Source organism: Poecilia reticulata, linkage group LG1 (assembly GCF_000633615.1).
Source record: "Poecilia reticulata strain Guanapo linkage group LG1, Guppy_female_1.0+MT, whole genome shotgun sequence".
Lineage (NCBI taxonomy): Eukaryota > Metazoa > Chordata > Actinopteri > Cyprinodontiformes > Poeciliidae > Poecilia > Poecilia reticulata.
Window position 1 is genome coordinate 19,878,540 of NC_024331.1, and position 26,608 is coordinate 19,905,147.

The following is a 26,608-nucleotide window of genomic DNA, read 5'->3' on the forward strand; positions in this document are numbered from 1 at the left end:
TCGTTGACAGATGTATTTTTTTCAAAGCAAGCTATTGGACATTTTTTTTATTATTTCATGAATTATCTTTTGTAATGGGATTTTTAGAGTGGGTCAACTTGAACAAAGGCTACTCACACGTTGTAGATGACTGTAAGGTGAGGAGACTGAAAGGATCATGTTGAAACGTTCGGCTTGTACCTCTTCAAGTACTTCAAAGAGGACATTGAGGCATTTTTTCCTTTTTTTGTGGAAATGTTGAGTCTTACATTTTGCTGACTCAGAATCATTAACAGAACCAAACTGCATATAAAGTGATTCATTAATTTGGAGCATCTACAATGTTTTAATGGGGGAAAAATTGTTATAATATTGCTCTCTCAAAACAGTAATTTGCCTCTAAACCCAAGGAGATTAGCTGAGTATTTAAAATTCTTGGTTTCTCTAGGAGAATGGGCATACACCCATTGATGAAATGCTTCCCTTTATTTATAGAAAATTACATAACAACCCACTGTCTGTAATGGATGAACAATTCAGTGTAGCCCATCAGTAAATCTGAGGGGTCAAGCTCGCAATTAACTTCTCCTGTGTTGCAAAAATAATCCAAACATTGCTTTCCATTTCAGCTCTCCCTAAAATAAAACAGAAACAAACAAACAAAACTGTGTGTCTGTATTTAAAATATCTTAAATGTCTGGTTTCTGGTCCTGTTTTATTTTTCTTTGTAAGAATCAATGACTTACTTGATTATTAAATTCTTGTGTAGAAGTAGTTTTCTATTGGCTCCTCACACACACATTGTTTTTCTTCGAAGCGAGAAACAGCCTCCGTTTTCCATTTCAATCACAGCTGTGCAGCTTATAGCTCGAAAATCATATCATCAGATGGAAATGTAGCTGAAGATCTATAAAAAGCTTGTCTTGTACACTTTGGATTTTCATTAGTTAATAAGATTTTACATGATTTGAGATATAGGGGGTACAGTATCAAAGGCTTAATTATTTGGAACAAGTTTTTTTTTTTTTACAAACTATGAGAGAATTATTGAAATTAATTGTTTGTACACTAAAGTATGCATTTTCTAAGCAAAATGGTTTTATAATCCGATCCAGCATTAGGCAAATGTATTAAGGCTGCTGAATAGAGGTTAAAGTAAGGGAGCAATTAGTCCAGCTTTAGTCCAGTTGTTTTAATAACAACCAACTGGAGCTCATAAAGCAGACCAGTATAGCTCTCTCACAGTGGGATATCCACCCACAGACTTCTCTGACAGTTAGAAACTAATAGTTGTGTATTCACAGAGTAAAAACTTTGTATGAATGTGAACTATGTGTTTGCAAGACAAAAGGTTAACAAAACACTCCAGGCTGCAAAGTAATCCTGCTCTGAATACAATGCTATCATATTCACCAAATGTTTTCTTCTGGTAAAACCATTGTGCATAAACGCTCAGCTTATCCTAATTCTCTCCTCAAACACCGTCTGCCGTCTGCCGGTATTTTCAGTCAGAAGAATCGTTTGGCATTTTTAGTTTGGTTTCCTGACAAAAACATCATTTTGAAACGTCAGATATCCCGTCACCTTTCAGGGATTTGTCTCGCTTCATCTGCAGTCTGAGTCTGGATAGTAATGCTAAACATGTATGAATCTATTGCACAAGCTTAGCCTTTGCACTGGTGTGATTTTAAAACATTGCCACAGGGTACTTTTTAAGAAATCATTGCAAACAGTTGATAGCTTTGTTGATGCCTTGAGAAAAAACAAAGGAAACAAAAGTTAATAGCATAATTACGTGGTACCAATATGCTTGGATATTCCAATTAGTTTGTTTTTAATGATCTTCACAATTTTATGTTATTACAAGATATACAGTAATCCTGCATGTGATTAAGGTTGGTAACGTCTTTCTAGTGACATTAACAAATCCTTTTGGTCTAATCTTAGAAACTGCAGACATTACACCTGCAATTATTACACTTTCGTCTCTTACATAGGATACACCGGTGAATAACTGCAATGATTAGACATTATAGGCTTTAACCGGTATCCACTCTGTGTGTGTGTCCTCTTGCTTCTTTTGTTCGGCTTCAGAGTACACTGATATTTGCTGCCATGTCTGAATCATACTGATTTGAAGATTAGCTTGAAATTGACTGCACCAAAAGTTTGAGTCAAACAGCGGCCTTAAATTTGAAGCACAAAAGCCAATATGTCAGTAAAAACCTGGAAAAATCCACTTGCTGTGCACTAATTGCCCTCCCTGTGATTTCAGTTCAAAGTCGGGTCCAAACATAGAGCATTGAAAAAAAAAATCTAAAACTCGATATGTATGAGAAGAAAATTGATTTTTATAAAGAGAATGCATGGAAGCCACAGACTGGAAACAGAGATAATTATTATGAATTCACAAACATTATACTGAACATCTCAACAGCTTATTCTTGATGGTGTGTACTATCCAGTTCACCCCATTTTGGTTAAGCACAGTGGTTACAAAATATCCATCCATCTTCTGTACACCCTTGTCCCTGGTGGGGCCAGGAGGGGTGCTGGTGCCTATCTCTCGGGCAAGAGGTGGGTTACACCCTGGACAGGTCGCCAGTCTGTCGCAGGGCAACACAGAGACAGAAAACCACACATATACTCACACCTAGGGATAATTTAAAAAGATGAATTTACCTGACAATCATGTTTGTGGACAGTGGGAGGAAGCTGGAACACCCAGAGAGAACCCATGCATGCACATGGAGAACATGCAAACTCCATGCAGAAAGACCCTGGGGCTGGGAATCGAACCCAGAACCTTCTTACTGCAAGGCAACAGTGCTACCTACTGCACCACTGTGCTGCCCCGGTTACAAAATATACTTATTCATTTTCTTCAGTGCTGTGAAGAAGCGTTAGCCTCTTTTTTGTTGTTTTTTTTGTTTATTCTTTGGTAAAGCTTCAGTGTTTTACATGTTTCAATACATTTCAAAAACAGACAAAGACAACCAGAGAAAAGCTCCACAGTAGTTTTTTAATTTAGATTGGAGTAAGCGGTCCAAATTTGAAAAAAAATTACAATCATTGGCAGCAACAAGTCATTGGTCAGTGTTTTCAGTGTTTGCAGTAACTATAGCAATGAGTCTTTTAAACACTCCTCTGGGCAGAAATATTGTAAGCATCATTGTTCTTGTCACTTGAATGATGCCCCATTTTCAAGCATGAATTATAATCACTGATAAAGGCCCAGCAGGACAAAATGTTGCAGAGGTTTGAAGAGGGGGAAGCAATCTCTAGGCCCAATAGACTACGTATTTAATGTTTCATTGAGTTTGCAATTTTTTCAAAGCAGGGAGTTATATTCATCTGGTCTCCGAGCCACCGACTGGGGACGGTTGCAAAACAAATTCAAATATAATGGAGCGTGCAAACAGAACTGCTGTGCTCAAGGTTGTGTGCGTCTGTGTGACACCACACACTGAGGCATGTCTGCACCGCCGCTGATTGGTGGGTGGCGTTGGTACAGCAAGGAACACTCATTTAAAGGGGGAGCCTTCTTCTAGCACTAAACTTGTTTAAACTGTCAAGACTGTGTTTTTGTCGAAGGGAAACAGTTCTAACCTCAAGGCAGGCATTATTAAAGGTCGCTACAGCGACTGCACAGATAACAAGCAAAGCCTGGTCAGCCACTGAGGTTTTTAAGAGACAGCATCCTCAGAGGGAAGGAATCAGGAGTCAGATTCTGATTTTACAGCTAAAGCTTTTTTTTTTTCCTGTCCAAAAAGGGATGAAATACACAAAGGAGAAGGAGAGATCCCTCTGTGTGTTTCACAGAGGGATCTGAGGGATGATGGTTGGGAATCAATCACATGATTCCCAGTGGTTGAGAATCATGAAAGTAGAATGGAATTTTTCATCTTTCTTTTTGCAGTATGTCTCCATAAAGGCAAAAATTTTTTTCTTTAACCTGTCATCCAGCTATAAGGAACGTGATAAAAAATAAAAGAATCAAAGTCAGTCAAATGGTTTTGCAAGACACAAAATCAGACAGGTTATTTGTTGAATTTGCATTTGATTGACTGTCATTGTTATCATTGTTATGAATGGCAGCCCTACACACTCCCTGGTGGACAGGTTTAATATGAATATTCATCAAGTATTTTTATGACTGAACATTTAAGACAACCAAGAAAATGTTTCAGTGACTTGGTGCATATTTATCTTTAATTGTTGTTGAACTCAAAATGTTGGCTATTATTCATGTCCGCATTAATAAGTCATTCATAACTGGGTAAGACACTGAAGTAGGAGAGTGTCAGAAGACAATTCCCCGACATACATACTCAAACTTTTTCACATAGCGTAAAGAAAGTAGAAAATAGATATTTTTACATACACTGTGTATTATGGCACATGACCTTGTTTTCCTCACTTTCTGTAATTGTATCAGGCTAAAATGCTGCTGTTGTAGGTCAGTTAAAATTACCAACATTTTTATTTAGTAAATGCTAGAATATTTGGACATTTTAGACACATTTTTATTAGTCTTCAAGCATCAAAGTTTGAAGGATTTGTGGCGTTGTTTAAACAACTTGAAAAAGGTGAAAGTATGTCATGGCTTTGAAACTTTGATGGATCTCAATTCATTGGATTCATTGCATAAATATTCAGGCACATTTAATTAATATCTTTGACTAGAAATAAATATAGAAAATCTATGAAAATAATCCTACTCAGCTGCACATTTATTTACGCTGAAAACATGACAGTGGACCCCGAGGATCAGGTTTGAGAAAATATAATCTATAGAGTATAGAAATTTTAAATTGAAAGAGCTTCAATATTAAAACAGTAGAGGTAGCAACACATTCAATTATGAAATGAATATTACTTTAAAATCAGATATTATGATTACTGTTTTCCACATCATTGAAATATATTATTCAAATATAACATATTTTATTTAAAAATGTCTAAACAGCTAACTTAACTGCTTTCACTAATTCAACACAAACTAAATTCACATCAATAGCTGCATTGAATTTAAACCATCATTTTAAGATAAAATATGACTCATACTATTTATTTTGAAAGCAGCCTGTGAATTTGTTAATTGCTATATTTTATTCAAAGCCTTCACAGCTCAGTGTTCTCAGCAGGTCTAATGGTTAATTGCACTAGGTAAGAGAAGCTTTCAGTGTTTTAAATGTGCATAAATCTCTGCCTGCTTCTCCATAAAGGTCAGTCTTTGCTCTATTTTGGCACTTTTTGGTTGGTAGCATTACGAGACAAAATGCACTCTGGAAGTTATTGAGGCATGCAGATGGAAGCTGACCTGAGATCCATCGTAAGTACCCAAATTAAGAAACAACAAAAATTTGGGTTTGAGAATTGCTTTTAAGTGCTGTAATTTTGTCTTAAGGTAATATTTAATTATTAACATATCTTTGGCTTCTAATTTTGACAGTAACATAAGACATAATGACTGATAACCTTTAGAAATGAAGTTTCTTCTATGATTTCAGTTGTTTTCCTTTCCTAAAATGATACTGCTACTAATTTAACAAACAAAAACGTACAATTTGTCTGAGGCTGTACACTGTACACTCCCAGATTGGTTATTTGGTAAAACCTGGACAATAACTCGTGGGCCAATCTAATGTTTGGACCTCAACAGCTGACTTTCTCTTTCCGGAGATGCGGTCAACAATGTTTAAAAGAGGGAAAGCAGAAAAAGCGAGGCTATAGCTCGAAGAAGGATGACATTAAAAAGAGGAAAACCATGGAAACAAACATAGCTAAATGTATAAAAAAAATTACAACTTCTTCACAAAAACTAGCTCACGGTGAGTGACGTCAAATAATGATGATAAGACGGTTAAGGTTTTGCAAATTATTGTTCCCATCAAATCAATGAATTGTGTGGCAATTTGGCATATAATGTTGCATAAATAAAAAGTTTTATATGAGACGATGCCACATAACTAAGTAGCTATAGGTCAGAAGAAATATACAGTACCAAGCACCAGCCATGAGCCCACAAGGCTGAAGCGGACAGGTAGGACTAATTAATGAATATTATTAGAATTAATATAAGAAAGTATGTGCAGAACTGCTTTTTATGAAAAGTGCACTCACAAGCAAATGGCAGTGGTACTTGTATAGTGCTTTATTAAGTCCAGAGGACCCCAAAAGCACTTCACTCTACATTCAGTAATTCACATGCTGATGATGGCAACCTACTTGTACCACTAAGACAGACAGCGCAGGGATGTGAACTGACAACCCTCTGATTACAGGACAAACTTCTAACACCTTCACCACAATCCTCCCATGAGTAATTACCTTCAGATGTTATTAAAATGCTATATCAAACACAAACGAAATTTGCAATTGGAGGTCTTGAAATTAGCTTCTGTGCTTTTTTGAAGCGACTGCTCTTTCTGACACTTCGCCTTCAGCACATCATCACAACATCACAACATCACAACAATGCTCATCCATTAAGTCATTTACAGCCTTTCTTCTTTTTTAATAGGCTCCAGGTGTACTTAGGCTTCCTCCCACACTCCAAAAACACGATAGTTGGTTCCCGTATCTAAATTGACCTTGAGCATAGTGAATAAGTGCATGGATTTTTCTTGTTTGTTACATATCCTGGGTCTATCAGATCTATTTCCCAAATTGCTGGAGATAGGAACAAGCCCCTCTTTGACAGTAAGGATAAGATATAAGCAATATTCTTCTTCTTCTTGTTATTATTGTTGTCGTTGTTGGTACAACAACAATAGTAGTAACGTGTTAGTGTATTAAATATTTTTTTTAATGTCGCACAATGTTGAAAATTGCTGTGTTAAAGCAGCAAAGTGACAGGCAATCAAATTTGGGGAAAGGGTAACAGTCTTTAGATTCAGTTTTTATTTTATTATTGTTTAACTGTTAACAAAATAGTTATAGCTGCCTTCAAACTTCTTGAAATAAATTTGTTTTTAGTTTTACGTCTTAAACTGACGCCGTTACCAACAAACGTAATAGGTGTCGCTAGCAACCAATCAAATCGCTCTAAACAATAATAAAAAAAGTCTACACTATACTTCGCTTGTGCGCATGCTCACACATAGCGGAAGAGGTTCCCATCCAACTAAAGATTTCAGCTCTTCATAAAAAGGTAAAATAATAGCTTTGTTTTGAATCTTTTTTAATCCGTTTTGGAGTTTACGAGTGTGGGTAGCTAATATTTATAAACGTGCCTATCGTGTAAGGTGATATTTTGTACTTGGAGCCCTTATTTCTCCTTTGTTTCCCCTGTGTTGTTTTGCTAACCGGTTAATGCTAATCCTGCTAACGTTACATTCGTCTTAAAGCTAACGTCAGCTTTTGTTTCATTCAGTAATTTTCCTTCGCGGGTGGTGGTCAAACGAGAGCTGTCACATTCAGAACTGAGAAAGACTGCGTGAAATCCAAGAAATGACACACAAACAGCCACATTTAAAGGGAGTAAAAAGACTGAAAAACTTAAACTTGTCACACATGCTTAGTACATTCATGGCTGTAATTGTTTTTTTATAGTGACATATAAAGGCTGAGTAAAGTGATAACAGATCAAAAGAGTTTAAAGTTATAAAAGACAGACGTATTTTTATTTCTTTTCATCTTTTTAAACTAAAAATAATTCTATTTGTTTTTTAAATGCTTTTCAATAACTTAAAGTTATGAAATTTGTAACGATTAAATCTCGATTATCTCTCATTTTAGTAGCATTTTAATACATTGATATGTAAAAAAAAAAGTATTTCCCTTTCACATTATTACAATTTATCACCTAACAAACAGAAACCTCTTTTTATCTTGCGGACCAAGGCAAAGTATCACATATTTATGAAAGCCACTCATAGTTTTCAAAACCCTTAATAATTTGAAAGTGGCAGAGTGTGAAATATATCCAGATCCCTTTACTCTAATGCCTCTAAATAAAATTCATGTCAACCCCTGAGGTCACAGAACTAGTAAATAAAGTCGAGCTTTGTTTATTATTATAATAGATTTAGTTAATCTGTGAAGCTCCCAGCAGAGTTTTTAGATAACTTGTGAATAATGTCAGTATTGTTGTTAAAAATTAAAATACTGATACTAATTATTATTTACCTTCATCGTTTTTTCTTTAGCCTAACACAACCTGCCATACACTTTCTAGAAAGTGCTTTTCATAATAATAGCCCCAAATTCAAAGCCCTACAGATTTCAACGTTGTTGTGAGGGCAGACAAAATTATCCAAACCCCAACAGTCCCTGTGGTTTTTTTTAAAAAACATTAGCCATTTCCCTAACTACTTTCACACAGTGTAACGGTGAAATAGATTCAGAATGTTCTCTGCCGTTTCATAACCGCGTTACGCAGCAGTAAATCCTCTGCCTTAGACACGGAAAATGGTCTTTGAGTTTGAACAAATCAGAAGATGCATTATGAACAGTTTACTGCTGAGCCTGTAATGTTTCCTGACGATGCTTGATGAACCTCTATACATAGATAGGCATTCAAATTTCATGAATATCTATACTACATATTAGTGTTGCGTGGTATCTTGGTACCAACATTGATTTCAACTGATATTAGTTTTTTTTTTTACATTTCGGTAATAAAACTGGACCAAAATTAACAACAATATTTCCATCCTGTTGCCGTATGTTTCTGGACTGGAATGGGTTGGTCATGTGGTATTTTATTTGGTCATCTGACAGTTAGAGTGATAGGATTGTAGGATTGTGGGGAGTTTAACGGAATCAGAGAAGCAGTGGTGAAGTCAAAAGTGTGGTTGTTTTCTCCAAGGTATCGAAAGGTCAGTGAAATGTCCGTAGCAGCAATATTTATATTTGTATCGGCTGTTGATATTGGCTGATTGTGTGAACATACATGTGGAGTTGAGATGAAAAAAATCATGAAGCAGTGGGAGCAATGAGCTGTGGTTGCTTTTATCAGATATGATTGTACGCTTTTTCTTATATTTAAAGAGTTATTTGCCATTTGCAGAAGCACTAAGGAGCTTTAAGAAAAAAAACACATTTTAAAGGATATTCCACTGGAACACTACGGCCACAATTTAAATTAATTTGAGCTAATAATCACTGGGATAACGGATTGAAATTCCAATAATCCAATAATCAGCAGCTTATCTTAACAGCAAGAAACAAATAAAATTTTTCTTAAGTCAGAGTCACACTGCGCTCGGCTGTGAATCATTTAGTTTGTGAGCTGCACGACTAAGTGTTAATGTTAAAATTGCAGCTTCTGTGAGTTACTAGAATGTTTAAAAGTTAAATCTACGATTTTGATCTGTGAAACCTGAAAATTTGCTGGAAAAAAAAAAGATGGATTGTAAAGTTTATTCCCACTGTAATTGTTTTCCAGCAGCTCCTAGGAGCTCATCACCACCAGTAAAGCTGTATAAGCATTGGGTTGACGGGACCGAAGGAAGCAGCACGTCATACCTGGAGCTGCCTGCTGAAATCGCCATGAGTTATAAACCTATCGCTCCCGCTCCTTCTGGCTCCAATCACACACCTCCAGGTAAAAGACGGCTTGAATGTGATTTCAATTGGCTATCGTTATGTTTTCATAATTAAAGGTAGTCTTATTAGGGTTGGAGAAGGATGCTCCTTCTCGTAGGTGATGGCAAAGCTTGAGATAAACAGTTTGTGTCGCTCTCCTCCACACAGGGTCTTCAGTTCCCTCTCCATCACTCCCGTCGTCATCCAACTTTAGACCAGCTTTCAGTGACTTTGGTCCCCCCTCTATGGGCTTTGTTCAGGTACGTCTTCATCTCCACTCAAAAAAACAAAACTCTTCCTCTTTTCTGTTTTGACTTTTTACTCACTTTGCATGTGTGACGCATTGGGCTAAATCTATGCAACAGGTAAAACTTCCCCATGATTACTAATGTGACCTCTGATTACAGTTAGCTTTTGTTTTTATTTTACCTAGAGCCAAGTTGTATTATTATTTTTTTATTTGTAAACTGAATTCTGAATCAACTCTTAATCACAGTCATCTTCTGGTCAAAACATTACTACCAGTCTTGTTGAAGAGCCTCACAGGGCCACTTTAGTTGCTTCACTGTTGCAGTTTGGTGGTATGATTTCACATCAGCAACAAATATTGATGGGTTTTCCTTTTCCCCCTCTTCCCTTTCCTCAACCAGCCTGTCAAAGTGTCCCAGGGCTCCACCTACAGCGAGCTTCTGTCTGTCATCGAGGAGATGAGCCGTGAGATCAGGCCTACATATGCTGGCAGCAAGAGCGCAATGGAGAGGCTAAAGAGAGGTATTTGATGCTGTCAGCTCTGTCAATGTGGATGGGTGTCATGAAGAGTTGATCAATGCCTGCAGCTGCAGTTTGACTGTGTTTTCAATCTGCAGTATGAAAGGAGATTTGACACCAGAATGCCTTACAATCAATTTGGACGCATTGCACTTTCTATCTGTATTCGGGGCTCAAGGGTCAATTCTATAAATTTCCTGCCCTGTGTATCCGGGAGCTTGACTTTTTTGCTCTTTTTTTCCTTTGCAAAAAGACTTAATCTTTCAACTTCAGGAATACTTCCTCAAAGCAGAAGGAACTCTGTAGGATTCTTAATTATTGGCATGTTGAGGGGAAAAAAACAAACATTTTAGGTTCCTTGCTTTATGCAAATCTTGCATCAAAAACAATAGTCTTTAGCCTTGTTGCACTCCTCTCGTTTAATTGGATGCTCCATGTGTTTTGTCTCATTCAGGTATAATCCACGCCCGCGCATTGGTCAGAGAGTGTCTCGCAGAAACCGAAAGAAGCGCCCGCACATAACCCTTTTGGAAAAGAATCCCCTCCTGACCCATTCTCCTCATCATGATCCTGGTTGGATGTTTTACAACCAGAGCTCATCCTCCCACCCTGAGCTTTATTTGTGAGCGTTTCTAGGAGCATCGTGTTCCCCTCTCCAATATTTGATACATTAAATTATGTTACTGTTACACTTTCTACAACATGTGGGGCATATGCAAAACCAATTTTGTACCTACTGTAAGAATGTGAAATTTAAGCTCGTCATTTTGGTAAACCTCTGGTAAAATGCATTTGTTTAATAATGTAAAGTTGACGTGGAAAGTTGGCTTTTTTAATGATACAATCAATGTTAAAACTGCACCAGTCTTGTTTAATTTGAAAATCTTCACCGTCAAGCAAGCTCACATTAGAATTCCCTCTTTCCCACAAACCTTTTACATCGAGTCATTTTGTTAGCAAGGAAATTTTGTAAACCAGATTTTTGCAATTCAGTATGTATATCTTAATTAAATAAGAGGAAAAAGTATTTATTTTGTTTTGTATGTTTCCTGGCATCTAATTGAAGGAACCATTTGTCTGGTTTTGAACCAGAAACATTTCTAAAACCTTTGCAGACTTTAATCCCATTCCCAGTTTTAAGAGAAGCAATCTGATTAAGTAATGTGTAAAAAGACAAAAACAAATCCAAGACTGTGGATTAAATGTAAATTTATTTACAGTTACATTGTCACCACCTTGCTAACAGTTCAGAAAAGCACATCTTCTCCAAAGCAGCTGACAAAGATGCTGAGTGTCTGCTGAATACATCAAGAGCACAACTAATGTAAATATTTTAATTCAATACATGAAATAAGTATATAGGAGATAATTTCAACTTAGTGATTGTCGCAGACAAGTGAGGCTTAAGGTCCAGTCTCTTCTACAAGAACTTAGTGCTTGAGTAGTTAGCTGACTTTAAGGTGTGTGCATATAAGCAAAACTGAAAATGAGCATCTATATGAAGTTACAATTTACTAATTGTGAGCAATGATTACAAAGATTATATAACAGAATTGGAGATACTGACAAATAATGAAATAAAAGGGCCTATGCCTGACATACATGGTGAAAATGCTGGGGAAGATGTTTTATTCTATAAAGAAATTAATTTCTGGAGAAACGGGGGAGACGGGGAAGGTTAAGGTTTACAATCTGAATGCTCATCACCAGGAGCAAATCCTTAACATTTCTGAATCAGTTAATGGCTTTTTAATAAATAAATAAGGTGTTCCCTTAAAATGAAAAATATGCAGCACTGAATTAGCCACTCCGCAGGCCATTACAAACACTCCAAACAGAGCCACGGCTTCACATTTACACAGCGTGAATTCAGAGGAGTGCGGCTAAAAATGCTTGCGGTGCCTGTGTGTGTGTGTGAACCTGAAGAGGAGCAAACATGTTTGGCTGAAGTGCACGGACAAAACTAAAACAGCAGGACCGCTCTCCTGCTTCTCAATCTCAAAATCCATTGGCATCCTCTTCTCGGTCAGTGACAGGGTTCAGCCCTGCAGAGAGAAAGAAAGAAAGAAGAGGAGTTCTTCAGATTCACGCTAGTCAATGAAAAGCGAATGCAGAAGCCAAACTCAGATTGGGACTGACTGTAGTGGCGGTTGCTGGCATCGCTTTGAAGTCAAACAGGCCTTTGTAGCGACCCTTCTCCTCCGCCTGCTTGGAGCGCAGTTTCTCCTCCATGGCCTTCACCTCCTTGTTGACCGACGCTTCCAGAGATGGGTCCAATTCCAAGACTTTAGCGAAGTCTGCCCGAGCCTCCTCCTCGTTCCACACTGCAGCGTGAGCCTTTCCCCGCTTGTAGTAGGCCTTCAGGTTATCTGGGAGGAGGGGCGTTGAAAATGTAAGTGAACGTGAGGCGAGCTGTCAAAACTACCTGAGCTTTTCAGTCAAAACAAATGTTTTATTTATTCTCTGGTGTGACGTGTTTGACCATTTCAGTGAGTGAATTCTTCGACATAATGTTACAGTTCACTGGTGATACAGCTTTAAGCCAAGGCCATAAGTCAGGGTTATGTTCTCAGCAGCCAATTACTTAGAACTTTTTGCTAATTTCAACTAATTGAAGGCCACTTGAGAGTAACATCTGATTAAAAATGGCAGGCAAAGAAGAACCACTAAATTAAACCAATTCTGACAAACAAGCCTTATTGGAACATATGATCCAATTTATTTAATATTAAGACCTACAACATACCTGAACTAATGGAGACAATTAGCTGTAGATATCAATATAGGAAGAAAATAAATCCAACATGTTGATCTGACGGTTAAAAATAAATTTCCATACTTTTATACTGAATGAGACCAGGGTTCCTACATATTTTCATTTCATGAAAAACAAAATGTTTTACCAAAAAAACTTTTTTTTTTTGGTAAAAATATTAACATGAATTATACTAGCAATCCCAAGGACTTATACGAAACCTCCAGGGAATTTGTTTAAAAGAAACATCTATTGCAATTTCACATCTATGAAAACATATCTAAGACAAAAAAACATTTCTTGTACAGAATCAGCTACTATTCATCTTGGGGAAAAAAAGTGTTTTTGCAAATGGTCTGAACTTTGTCAGAACTTTACCTTCATATTTAAAGATCAGGGAGGAGCAGTGCTCGATGACTTCGTAGTACTGGCTCTGAAGCAGCAGGCACTGACAGTAGTTGAGCAGCAGCGGTGTGATCATTTGGTCCAGCTGCACCCAGCTTTCATCTCCTGGGTGCTCCTGCAGATCGATTCAGAATTCACACACACACACACGTCACAAAACCCACTCTAGTTTCATCGAACTCAGCAGGTTCCAACTAAAAACTGTTCCCAAACCTTCATCTGCAGGTTTTTGAGGCAGGCAATGGCGTTGTAGTATTTCTCTGAAGCCTCCTTAATTTTGCCCTGTTTAAACAGAGAGTTTCCCTCTTCATGGATCAGAGGCACAGAGTCCAGCTTCTCTTTGTCAGTCATGGCCCACATGTCCAGCTGGAAGGAGCCGGGAGGGAGGACCTGGGACAGATACAGAGACGTCTTCAGGAGCACGACTGGATTCTAGTGAAGCTTCATCTCTTCTACATGTCACTTTGATTTTATTACAGCTGCAGCCAGGGCATTTCTCACAAAACGCCTCAGCCATTTTAAAAATAGCCTTCTCTGAGCAGAGGCCACTTGATTATTTTATTATCTTGCATCTATATCCGGTTTTCTTACTAATATTTCTGTAAGTATTTTACGGCGTCTCATGTTTAATGTTTTAATTTTTTTTTCTATTTTGCATTAAGCACTTTGGTTTGTGCTTTAATGTGGCTTATATATTAAATCTGATGGGCTATTATTCAATTTAGTCCTTACACAATTTCAAACAAATAAACATCGGTTCGACACAAAAATATAAATACTGTGACAATATTCTAAAAAAATACTTCAAAATTATTCCCCAAAATATTATACAATTTTTTTTATTTTATGGAGGAAAAAAAAAGAGGGTTTTGGAGACAGACTTTAGCCAAAAAAGACAGAGAAGGAGAAGTAAACAGCTTTAAATAAACGCCCGTAGGTCAGAATAAAACATGGATCTACTGGAAAATATTATTTCTACTTAAAATGAAACTAGATATGCACACATATGCATCCCATACCAACTAATACAAGGTGTGAGGACTAGACAATTGTCCACTGCTGCCTCACCTCCAGCATCTCAATGGCAAACACAAGAGGCTGTGGGTTGGCCTGAAGATGATCCAGATCTTTGTGCCCTAAGGAGTGGTGGGAGTGGATCTGAGCGATGCCGCAGCAGTGCCTCTGGCCCTCCAGAGGGTCTTTACCAACACTTATGTTTCTCAAGGACTGGGACACGAGTGGGTATAGCGCCGTGTGCTGCCAACAGACAAGACAAAAATAATCAAATTCACACTGAAAAATATCAACATCTCTGCACATCTACAGAAAAAACATCCCCACCTCATTCTGTCACATCACAACCACAAATGTCAATATATTTAGTTAGGAATTTATGTGATAAACCAACACAAAGCAGCAAACAACTGAACTGGAAGAGATGCGTGATTTTTTTTTCTTACATAAAACCTAAAAACTGAGCCATGCATTTGTGTTCAACCCCCTTTACTCTGACGCTGCCACATAAAATCCAGAGAAAACAACTCAAATCAGATGTTAGGAAATTGTGGAATATCCCGTGTCATTTTCCTAATGCTTCACATTTATGTGCTACTATGCGTCAGTCTGTCACAAATGAATGTGAAAAAATTTAAGGCTATGAAGAGCGATGCAACGCGCTGCAGCATCACCAACATGACTAGAACTCTTACCTTGGTGTCGCAGGTAAATTCTGCGACCTCGCCTTGCCTCATGGTGATTACTATTCTTTCCCACACAGCCAGTTTGAACTTCTTGCCCATGATGAGCTCCATGGGTTTGCTGCGGCCGCCCATGGCTCTAGAGTCATCCAGCACTGTGCCGTCGCAGAGGCTGGTGCGGTAATGGAAGACGACCTGACACAGAAACAAACACGAACAGGCAGCTTGGTTAATAAAACCTCTGAGACATCAGGGGCAGCTGACTGCTTGGTTTTGCCACAAACAACACAAAAATGTGCTCCTTTCTGACAGGTCTAGACAGGGTCCCGACGTCATCGTATTCTGACCTATCACAATGTGGGGAAACTAATTGACATGGCGTGCCAACGAATCAGCGTCCAGATGTACGTCTGTCCCGCCCACTAGCTTACCATGATAGAAAAAAAAAACATACGGTTGAAAATTAATCAAGCTTTTAACATATATTTATTAAACAGTTATCTATTTTAAACACATTATTCCATGGAAAAGTCCATAGGTTATGAGTATAGGTCTGGCATGTTTTGTATAATGTTCGTAGAAGCAAATATTTCGGAATATTTGGCAAAGATATGATCGCTGGTAGCATTTTGGTTGCTAGCGTGCTTCGTCGGAGTCTGTTACAAACGTCTGGACCCAAAACACAACCCATGCCTGCTCCGAGAGAGTGTAGTTTTTACCTTTGTTCCATTAGGGAAGGTCGACAGGTCTCCTTTTCCGGGACTTATTACTTTCTTTCTTATTCCCTCTTCGAGAAGTCTGCGTCCCTCTTCCTCCATCCTTAACCGTTCACGGAAAATGACGATGTTTACCGAAGCTGGTTGTTTCGTAACGTGTTACGTCCTTCCCGTTGTTTAGCGTCACTAACAGCATTTTCTAAAATTATCAAGCAGATAATTTATTCGTATGATGGCGTGTCATTGATGCCATCATAAGACTTTACAAAATTACATTTTGTAAAATCTTTACAAGTTTGCGTTTGAATTGAAGTTTGGCAAACTGTTATGAAACGACATTATTCTGTGTAGAACTGAGACACAAAAACGGTTTTACTACATATTGACTCAGTGGGGTTGATCAGATTTTTATTTATTTTAAAAATTATACATTGATATATTATATTATTATTATTTAAATAATAAATTATTTCTTTAAAAAAAAGTCAAAATTCTTTGAGATTTTTTGACATTCATACAATTTTACCACTTCAAATATTAATTACATTTGGAAAATGTGATTGTGCAAACTTATACACACATTTTCTTGTAAAGAAAAAGAGATTCTACTGATCTAGTGAGTTGCTAGATTAAGATATTTTGTTATTTTCTCTGCAGTGGTCATGCAGTTGCTGAAGGTCGACCACAGTGCTCATTTAAAGGCATTTGGACGAGGTTTTCTTCTTTGTTAATCTTTGTTCCCTCAGCTATGTTGAGGCCAGGTCTATAAAAACCCCAACCCATAACTGACAGTGGGATATTTTGATGTAATTGGATGTATCTAATAGACAGGCTGTACTCCGGAGGTACTTAATTCTATAATGTAATGCTATTTACTATGTATGCACAAGTTTTATGTGAGAGATCAGACCACTCTGTTTTTAGTGGACTTAAAGGCAAGGGTGTAGAAGAACATTAAATTCATACGTAATATTTCCCTGTGACTCAGAAAGAACACGTTACAAACATTGTGAATGTTTCCATAAATGTCCTTTGCTAAAAAAAACCCCCAAAAAACAAGCCTTGTTGTCAACTGGAAATCTGTTTGAGAATTGGAGGTATTTTTTGCTGCAATTTATGAAACTGTGGCAGTTTGAGTCCTTGATTGGGGAATTGTCACAGCGCTGTGCAATTAATATTCAAATATGCTCATCTTGTGTGAGTCTGATGCTGTCACCTGCAACATGTATAAGTCTATCGAAAGAAGAACCGTGGTAGAATTACAAGATGTTTAAAATTTGATTTTCAAATGTTTTAACTGACTTGATAAACATTAGATAGATAAAGTCTTTTTCAGCTTGCTAAAGCATAAATCTGGCAACACTTTATGGAAGTTTTAGGTTCATTTTTTTCTTACGTTAAGAGTAACTAGCCCGTGGTTGGTGCTAAACTAAACTAGAAATGCAGCGAGTTATCTGCAGCGATTGCTAATTTAACTTTATACACTGACAATAAAAAGCATTTGGTTGCTGCTGTCTATCTTAATTGAATCCCACACAGGATTCAGGAAAGAAATGAACATTTCCAACAACGGAACCTGTTCACTTAAAACTTGGACATAAAATTGCTTTAAAACTATTTTGCAGAGAAAGATAAGTCTGGACTTTCATGCAAATGATGAAGACAGCCACCCACAGAAATGTCAAAGGACCAAATAAACATCTGAGGTAATGTTGCTTGTGGGCTAAAAAAAAATTTATCTTTACCATGAAATATGTCCTAAATAAAGCCCACGGTTCTGGTGAGAAGTTTATAAAATTTACATTCCGCTATCATTATCATCAGTTTTGAGACTTAAATCATGAATTAGAAATGTTATTTTATTCCACAATGAAACCATCTTATAAGTGAATGAATTCAAAGCAAGAATTGATTTAGGGTTTTCTCCAATCTAGAAATTTAATTATATATACAGGCTCAAAAATGTACACACACCCACTAATATTTGGTTAAATGTTCCAAAGTAAGGTGGCTCCAAAACATCTGTCGCCACCAGAAAGTTGTTTTCTTTGCCCATTAAATAAGAAGGCAAAATAAGCCAAGAACCCAATATTTTCTCTATGTTTTAAAGTACCTAATCCTTGAATTACAAATAATTTATGGACTAATTTGTTTAGCATTACAAGGGCCAATTATCAGCCGCTAGTGTGGATTTAATATCAATAGAAATACTGGTGATATAATTAGTGTGGACTAGAGAACATTCACAACAAATTAAAACTAGTTTTGTTTTGTTTATTAGTTTATTCGTCGTACAAGCATGAAAGAAAGAATGATTCGATTAAGGAATGCTCATTATGAGTCCCATTGAAAACCAAATTGCTCTGCAGCAAATTAAAATATATACACTTTTTTATTTTTTATTCACAGACATTATTCACACAACACTAAAAACCACAGGCAAGACCAATCTCCTTTTGTGTGTACACAGAGCAACGCCAGTTCATGTAGGGGAAATGTAGTCAAGGCACAGAGTGGTTGAAGTAGCAGTGGTCATTACAATGGTAAAAACAACAACAGTGAGACAGTATGTTATGCTACAGATGTTACAAATGAAAAACAACAATTCATTGTAAAAGAACGCCAGGAATGGAGTGAAATGTAATGTGTAGTAAAATCTCATTTTTCAAAGTAAGGCAAGTAGAAAAACTTGAAGCCTCTTCGACCCTGGACAGCAAAGGTGATGTAGATCACGTGATACGCTGCAGGACAAAAATAACGGAAAGGACACAGTTATTGAAACACAATGTGAGGGTTTCACAGGACTCTGGATCAATTCACCCCTCTGTCTGATTTTATCCCCATTTCACTCCCACATGTGACCATTTTCTCCCTACTATGCTCCAGTAGCTACATGTAAACAAGCCGCAATGGACCTGTGTGCTAAAATCACGGGTATAAATCTCTTTTTTTGTGTGAATTATACAGAAAAATAATTGTAAAATGTTCAAATATCATTCATGATCAAATTTAAATGTACATTATTTTTTGGGGGATCTTTTTATCACACCCTCTTTCATTTCATTTGGCAGTTTCAAAACAATTTACTATTCATGAAAATAAGACTTAGCTGAATTCTGATATATTACCAGGTTAACTCACTCAGTAAGATACTTTGCAAATTCAGAAAAAAATCATTTTTAATGTATCTTGGTGTAATTTATTTCAGCCATTTGAAGTAGCAGCTTTTTTATTCTTTTACTTCAACTTTTTCAAGGTAGCCTGGATTTAACCAGCTGTTTAAATATTTAACAAGATCTGGCTTGAAAAACACAGATTTTCTCTCCCAGAAGAGTATTAAGTGGATCAGATAAAGAGAATGTAGTTATTCTTAATCTTTGAACAAAAACCAGTAAACTGATTTTTTCCCCCCCAGATTTGTGGAAATGGATATAAAAAAATATTCAACTTTTTAAATGTCCTGGGAAATCCAGATTTACAAAATAGCTCTCGCTGCCCCCAGCTGGTAGATATGTCTATTCTAAATTTGGAAAAAGAGTTACAAAACGTCCTAAACAAACAAAAGGTACCAGAAATCTCTTTAAAAAAAACAAACAAAACAAAAACAATGTAAAAATTAAAATGCAAATTTGATGAAAGGAAAAATCTACTCACCTCCAGGGATAAGAAGAAGAAATCCAGGCGCAAAGAAGATGGCACTTGAAACACCTGTAGGGAAACTTTTATTAGTGTCAGACCTGCTTATCTGTGCAACCAAACGTTAATTTAAATCATTAATATTCTCAAAGGTTTACACTAAGTTGTTATTTTACACTAAAGTTTTAAAATGAGTGTTAGAAGGTTTGTATTTCATATTGCAAACTGATGTTTTTGATTTGGTCTGACGTGAGGGCTGCAGGAAAACAGAACATTTTGTACTTTTGGTCCTAAAGCCAGAGAAAATGTGTCCTGTCATATCTAATTCTCAGGACAATACGGAACATGTTGGAACACTGGAAGTATAAAATGGCAAAACTCAACTCAACTGACTTCATAGTCATTGATAGAAATGTCAACTGATGCAGTAAAAGAAAAAAAACAACAACAACAACAATTTTATTTCAAGGCTTTTTACAAAAATATAAGTAGTGACATGAGGCTAGCACCCTACTGCTGCTCTGTAGGAAGCAACATGTGAAAATCCATTCTGGAAACTCAGAGCCTCCATTTCACACAAACCCCACAAGCCCCTGACCTTTGGTTTTTCCTCCAGCCCTGGGACTTCAGTGCAGTTATAAAAGCAGAGCAGCAGGGGATGTTGGCCTTCATAAAGAGGTTAAGAAACAGCTCTATAGCAACAACTGAACTTGGGCTTTGAACTCTTGAAACCCCTTTACCACCAACCAAGCGGAGCATGTTATGGCCTCATAAAGACAAGACTGTGCACACATCTGCTAGAGGCACATTATCAGGCAGCCAGCGCAGACGTAGGCCAATTTTCAACTACTGATCGTCAATAAAAACATTAATACTAGTCAATTTCAAAAATACTTTGTGAAAGAACAGATTTCTGGTATTTTTTTTGTACCTTGTATGATGCAGTAAAACATGTATTGATTTGCAATTCAGTCAGTTGGTCTTGAAATGTGTATAATCAGTTTATCTATCTGGGATTTTCCACTAAATAAACAATGATTAACAGATTGATTACGCAACTTCTGGAAACAAAAATGATAAACTGCCGCAGCTCAGTGGCTTCTTACCTGCATTTGGATTCATCTGTATGACGATCCCCGTGAAAATGAGAGCTGGAAAGCAGCACGAAAACGAAACAAGAGTGAGAAGGAAAGACAGATCAATACTATCAATAACTCAAATGTACAATTTCTAATTTCTCTTACAGGTGAAGTGAAAAACAAGAGAAGGCTGATATTTAGCTGATCAGTACGGACAAAGTCCAACGCGTGGAGATGTCACTGACGCAACACTATGCAAACTGTGTGGTGGAACTGCTCCTGTTAAAATAATAACGTTTAAAGCCTTCTAAAGGGCCCCTGGTGTTGTGCAAACTTTGTAGTTCCAGTTTTTGCCCTGACGTCTCAGCTGAAAGATGGTGGCGGCAGCATCAGGCTGTGGGGCCTGCTTTTCTTCAGCAGAGACAGGGAGCCCGGTCAGAGCCGATGGGAAGATGAATGAAGCTAATACAGGTTAACGCAAGAAGAAAAGCTACGAGAGATTATAGGCTAATGAGGCTAATCCTCCAGTCAGAGCTACAGTGAAAAAAAAAGCAACAACATACTTTTGAGTTTGGCGATGTGAGTATTTTTCAGCATGATGGAGAATCATGTCACAAGGCTACAGTCATAACAAAGCAGCTAAGAGATCAGGGCACTGAAATCTTGGATCGGAGAGCGTGTGACTCTGCACAGCCAATTCAATTTGCAACAGTTCACAAAAAGAATGACCCGGTCTTTATATACAGCATGTGAGAGTTCAGGATTTATGAAGAAAACTGTGTTAAGTAAAACACGGGGTCACTGTTGTAAACACTGACTATTCGCACGCGTTTTAAATATTTGCTTATGAAAGCCTTTAAATGTATGACTTTTTTAAGGAAACGTAGGAAAACTGAAGGAAGAGAAAGAGCTGAAAGGTTTTGACACACTGAAGACATTTTAAGGTTTACAAAGGCCTGCACAAACTAACAATTGCGTAATTTAACTGTAACGAGTAAAACCAACTCCTTATTTGCTTAAAACTCACCAACTCCAGTAATGAGGAGGAGGAATGAAGCAAGGACAACTCTTCTGTTTTTCTTCACCAGCGGATGGGAGACCCACCTGAGAAACATGCCTCTCTATTATCTCTGTTTGTGTTTCTCTGTGTGAAGGCAGGCGGTTGAGGACTGAACTTACCCGCAGCAGTGGGCCGAGAGCTGCGTGACTGAGCTCAGGGTGCTGAAGGAATACTGAGAGCTGCAGTACGACAGAGTCGCCGGGTCACTTTGGAGAGACGGGATGAAATACGTTCAGAACACAGAAAATCAAAGCTTTGCCTTCTGAAATGTTAAGTTAGACAGAACTGAGATTTTGAACCGAGACTGCAGATAAAAATAAATATGCTGTAGACTGACGCACGTTGGATTTTTTGTTGTGCAAAAGAACAGGCTGAAGAGTTAGAATTTGTCTTGAAACGGAGTAAAGGAGAATGCTGTCAATTCTTTTTAATTGGGCTTTTAATTATCCTGTAGGATTTCAATGTGTTACAGTGATGGCTGTTATATTTTCCTATACATATGCAACATTTAAGACTATTTAATCTTCAATTCATCCAGAAATGAAAAAAAAAAACAACTTCAGGCAATTTATACTTTTTAAAAAGGATTTCTACAAACATATATTTAAATATTTAAGTCACAAATGTAGACAGTGCTCCTACATATGTTTCACTTAGAAGTTTTATACTGCTTAAGACTCAAATGATTCAGCAGTATTCTAAACAACACATATTCACTGTTAGTTATTATCTAGTTAAGTCAGTTTTAGTTTAAAATCTCTAGCGCTTAGGTTTGTCAACTGTGGACTGATTTATTACATGGTAAATACAGACTCAGGTAAGCAGAATTTGGCTACTTCCTGTAAAAATAAAAAATGAAATGTTACAGTGCTTTGTTTGATTCCTATACCTGACCTAGCCTTTAATACTTGATACAAATCTAATGTAAGAACATCTAGGTGCCCAAAAAGTAGCCAATTGGGTATTTGTTTTAACATTTGTGAATGACTCATCTGCTGATAGACAGTTGGGTACTGTCCAGGGTGTACAGTACCCAACCTATTGCCCAGTGAGCGCGGGGTACAGGCACTAGCTCATTCCTAATGTATATTTTGGGGCAAAAAGGAATATCTTAACGATTTCAGTGGATTTCATAGAACCCTGAAAAAAACAAGCCAAAAATTCAAGTTCAGGTTTGGCAATTGAGAGAAAATCTGTGTAAGTTAAACATAAATCAATTTAAGAAGTACTTAACCTTTAGAAATGAGTATATTTGATTGTTTTTGAGTAAAAGCTCAATCATACTTTCCTAAGTAAGTGTCCTTGATTTCCAGAGCTGGAAAAGGATAACAGCTCTGTGAAAGTACTTTAAGGACCTGATTTGTAGAAAACTTTATAAGACATTACAGAAACTCCCCTACCTGATTTTGAAGAAGTTATTGAAGGAAGAGTTGCCATTGTTGCACAATGCGTCTTCATTTTCCAGATTCTATGGGAATCAGCAGATATAAATGAATAAGCCGGGCTACATAAAAAAAAATAAAAAAATGGGATGAAGGTGGATGGTGAGTTTTGTTTTCGTACCTGATACTTCAGGTTGCTGTGATCAGGTGAGCTTGCGCCTGCGGCTGAAGGATGGGTCTGCGGTTTGGAGAAAGACAGAGGCCCAAACGTCATCTCTCCGTCTCTGTCCCTGTCTCTGTTCTTCCAGGCCTCCGGGTCTCCATCAGCCACAGCCTCCTCATCTCCATCCAACACGAAGGCATCATCGATGGTGAACTGCGCTGCCATGCTCTCAGTCCCTGAGCTGCTGGGATCTGATGCTCACTGCAGAATCAGGGACAGAAATCACTCTCATACCACCGGTTTTTCTAACACACAAGTGCCTGAACTTGTTTTTTCTTCGCGTTAACGCGGTGATACAAATGCCTTAGCGCAACAGCAGTAAGTGTAGCTTCATTATATAAACACATCCACATCCTACGTCATGAAAACAATAAAAACAAACACATAAAAGGGACGCCAGACTCGTTTTGTCAACACATTTGAGCAGATATGTCCTACGATCCCCTCGTTCAACGCTAACTCCGGGAGGTCTGTTTCTGCCATTGTTTGTCCTCTTTCCGCTCGCCGATCAGATGACCACAGCAAAACTTACTGTCTTTGGAAAATCTTCTCTCCAGGGAGGAAAAAACTTCACTTAAAGTCGTTTGAAGAAGCGTTACATACTGTTACAATCTAATGAGAACCCGAATGAAACTTATTTTTTGATGTATTTAAAAGGAATCTTTGCTCAGTTGTCTTGGACAATAAAGGAGCTTCTTCAAAAGTTTTGGAACTCGTTTTTTTTAACGCTCGGCCCTCGATTGGACACGACTGATTCCGCCCAAGCAGCAAAACCGTCAGGCCGCTTAATCGTCTGTTGATTCATCCACCCATCCACACCCGAAACGTCGATAACCAGATGTTTTTCACCCAATAATTTTAACTGATTATTGTTGTACAAGTCGTAAGCTTGTTTCATTTTTACGTTGCAAACGTAAAAACAAAATATACCACGGATGTATGTCACTGTGAACGATGAGAAGTTAAAAAAAAAAAACTACGAAAAGATCTATTACCACCACTGTAATCAGACATCAGAATCAATCTCATCAAGAGCTCTACCGTGAAAAAAATATTAATTTTTAAGTTTTGCTTTTGTTGTCACACGTATTTGTTTGGGATCATCAAACACTTTTAATATCAAGCACGAGGAGTTAGAAAAAGCAGCCTTCAAACAACACATTTGTTCATTAAAACAGCTAAATATATCCAAATCAAGTTTAATTCTGCCACACCATTTCCTGAACTGACTGAAAATCAGTCAATAGCAAGACCCCTTNAAAAAAAAAAAAAAAAACATCACACTGATATCTGCATAAAATCGGGAAAGGATGGGAACAAAGTTTTGGTATTTCTGCAAACTTGAGAGCCATTATTTACAAACTGACAAATTATTTATCTCACATTTGCCAAATATACCGAAGACATTTCAGAAATTATTCTGGGAACTAATAAGAAAAATCTGGAACTTGGAAAGTGTGCATCCTGTAACTTAGCCAGCATTTCAGAAAAAGTAAAATTATACTCACATTACACATTAAAGACATGGGAAAATGTTGCCATTTGTAGGCTCATTGAGAGTTTGAAAAATGTGGATACCTTTGAAAGAAACATTTGAAAACTGTAATTTCTCCAAATACTGATTTGTAAAAAAACAAAACAAAAAAACCAGAACAACAATAATAAATAAAACAGCAAATAATATACGTGAACCTTTATTTATTTGACCTGTTGTGGTTCATACTGTGAACAAAACAACAGCTACATATTTCAACTTGTTATAATGTTAAGTTATTACAAACCTTTAAAGTATGTTGCTCATAATTAGAGATAAACAGGAAGAATTTCTGATTTTTTAAGGAGGTTTTTCGAGGTAAGTGAAAAGGTGAAAATTAGGTTTATGCATAATTTATAGCAATCACCAATCACGTCTCATACCGTCTAATTGCAGCTTGTCTGCTGCATTTCTGATTACTTTTTCCACCCACTGTCTTACATAAAGTATCAGCATGGAGGCATGAATCTTAGTGGATTAAGAAGGAAGATTTTTCATTTGCTGGTTGTGTACTGATGAATATTTGAAAGAAAATAAACGTAGGTAAGAGGTGGTTGTGTTAGTTGAACTATTAAAAAAATATATATTTAAGGAGATATGTGAAACTCCAATCAGTAATCACAAATCAACTCACCACTTTTTCTGGTTTGTGGGAGGAAACTGTGGAACCAAAAAAAAAGTCGGATGGGAAAGTATTCATCTTTTAAATTCAACTTTTAAACTTTTGCGTGTTTTTTTTTATTACATTTTGTGGCAGCAGAATGGAAAATAAAAGGAGAAAAGGAAACGAACCCCACTAGGCTGCATCAGGGCCACCAGCTCTCCTACTGCTGGTTCCCCACATTTAATTTGGATTTTTATCTTACAGACCAAGACAAATTGGCACATATTTGTGAAGCTGTGAGGGACTTACCCCCTCACTAACAGGTGATGTATTTTGTACTTTCTATATTCTAACTACTGCGACAGACTGGCGACCTGTCCAGGTTGAACCCCGCCTCTCGCCCGAAACGTTAGCTGGAGATAGGCACCAGCAACCCTCCCGACCCCACTAAGGGACAAGGGTGCAAGAAAATGGATGGATATTTTCTAACTAATTTAACTGGTAAATTTATTGTTTTTGCTTGGGAGAAAGTTTAAACCAGTTTGGGCCCAGATTGTGTTTCAGTTTTAGTTTTGAAGTTGTTCAAGTTAATTGTAATTTAAAGATTCAGAGCCCTGCAATTTTTTGGATTTTCCTGTCTGGTTCTTGCATTTTTGTTGGGCATTGTTTTTCTGCCTTGGCCATTTTTTCGGCCAGAAAGGAGTTTGATGCAGATCTCAAACCAACAGAAGCCAACAAATTAAAATATTAAAAGTATAGATTGCATTTTTATTCTTTCCTCTCTGATATCTCTGAAAACTCTATGTTATACTTTACTAATGAGAAGGGATTTTATAGGCCCTCATTTAATATTAAACTAGCTGATATTGATTTGTACATGGCAGCTCGAATGTCTTCTAAATACTTACAAACTTTACTCGACTTCTTAGCTTCATATGGCTTTTTTCACATTATCATCTTTGTCTGCTTAATGTTTATTTTCTGTAACATTACACTCCATTACACAAAACTTAATTTTTGAAACATTTGTTTTGTGTGTGCGTATGTGTGTGTGTGTGTGTGTGTGTGTGTGTGTGTGTGCGTGCGTGTGTGTGCATGTGTGTTTGTGTATGACGATGTTGTTGCCAACATCTGGAATGAGTTCCATTTCATTGACGATATAATTATGTTTAATGGAAATAACATTGACATATTCAATTCTCACTTTATCCACTGTATCTCTGTCAGACCAAACTA

The 26,608-nt window shown here is 37.2% G+C and overlaps 3 protein-coding genes across 4 annotated transcripts; 1 reads left to right on the plus strand and 2 right to left on the minus strand.

Annotated features, from left to right (window-relative positions):
• The first annotated feature begins 7,066 nt into the window (after window positions 1-7,066).
• On the plus strand, window positions 7,067-11,308 carry cdk2ap2 (cyclin dependent kinase 2 associated protein 2). 2 transcript variants are annotated; one of them, XM_008413420.1, is made up of 5 exons: window positions 7,067-7,135; window positions 9,374-9,532; window positions 9,682-9,773; window positions 10,164-10,284; window positions 10,736-11,308. In XM_008413420.1, exons 2-5 carry the CDS (start codon window positions 9,478-9,480, stop codon window positions 10,801-10,803), a joined length of 336 nt encoding a protein of 111 aa, XP_008411642.1. In that variant the 5' UTR covers window positions 7,067-7,135; window positions 9,374-9,477; the 3' UTR covers window positions 10,804-11,308. The 2 variants fall into 2 exon arrangements, with proteins under 2 accessions (XP_008411642.1, XP_017163077.1); XM_017307588.1 differs by having other exon boundaries at window positions 7,076-7,135; window positions 9,377-9,532.
• A 165-nt stretch (window positions 11,309-11,473) lies between these two features.
• Window positions 11,474-15,995, minus strand: aip (aryl hydrocarbon receptor interacting protein). The gene is made up of 7 exons (XM_008413433.2): window positions 15,858-15,995; window positions 15,151-15,333; window positions 14,510-14,698; window positions 13,655-13,831; window positions 13,415-13,556; window positions 12,421-12,650; window positions 11,474-12,326 (listed from the first exon to the last, which is right to left on the minus strand). The coding sequence occupies exons 1-7, from the start codon at window positions 15,954-15,956 to the stop codon at window positions 12,321-12,323; spliced, it is 1,026 nt and encodes a 341-aa protein (XP_008411655.1). The 5' UTR covers window positions 15,957-15,995; the 3' UTR covers window positions 11,474-12,320.
• Window positions 15,996-18,227: 2,232 nt separating this feature from the next.
• On the minus strand, window positions 18,228-23,987 carry tmem134 (transmembrane protein 134). Its single transcript, XM_008413446.2, has 8 exons — window positions 23,767-23,987; window positions 23,193-23,435; window positions 23,030-23,097; window positions 21,749-21,835; window positions 21,597-21,673; window positions 20,597-20,641; window positions 19,509-19,562; window positions 18,228-18,595 (listed from the first exon to the last, which is right to left on the minus strand). The coding sequence occupies exons 2-8, from the start codon at window positions 23,397-23,399 to the stop codon at window positions 18,513-18,515; spliced, it is 621 nt and encodes a 206-aa protein (XP_008411668.1). The 5' UTR covers window positions 23,400-23,435; window positions 23,767-23,987; the 3' UTR covers window positions 18,228-18,512.
• Between the last annotated feature and the right edge of the window lie 2,621 nt (window positions 23,988-26,608).

Coding starts and splice junctions, on each gene's coding strand:
- cdk2ap2 (XM_008413420.1), top strand. CDS start 9,478: ATGAGTTATAAACCTATCGCTCCCGCTCCTTCTGGCTCCAATCACACA. Junction 9,774..10,163: donor CCTCTATGGGCTTTGTTCAG/GTACGTCTTCAT, acceptor TTCCTCAACCAG/CCTGTCAAAGTGTCCCAGGG. Junction 10,285..10,735: donor AATGGAGAGGCTAAAGAGAG/GTATTTGATGCT, acceptor TGTCTCATTCAG/GTATAATCCACGCCCGCGCA.
- aip (XM_008413433.2), bottom strand. CDS start 15,956: ATGGAGGAAGAGGGACGCAGACTTCTCGAAGAGGGAATAAGAAAGAAA. Junction 14,699..15,150: donor AATTTACCTGCGACACCAAG/GTAAGAGTTCTA, acceptor GTCTGTTGGCAG/CACACGGCGCTATACCCACT. Junction 13,832..14,509: donor TTGCCATTGAGATGCTGGAG/GTGAGGCAGCAG, acceptor TATCTGTCCCAG/GTCCTCCCTCCCGGCTCCTT.
- tmem134 (XM_008413446.2), bottom strand. CDS start 23,399: ATGGCAGCGCAGTTCACCATCGATGATGCCTTCGTGTTGGATGGAGAT. Junction 21,836..23,029: donor AATAACTTCTTCAAAATCAG/GTAGGGGAGTTT, acceptor GTCTCTCCAAAG/TGACCCGGCGACTCTGTCGT. Junction 18,596..19,508: donor TCTTCTTCTTATCCCTGGAG/GTGAGTAGATTT, acceptor TTTGTCCTGCAG/CGTATCACGTGATCTACATC.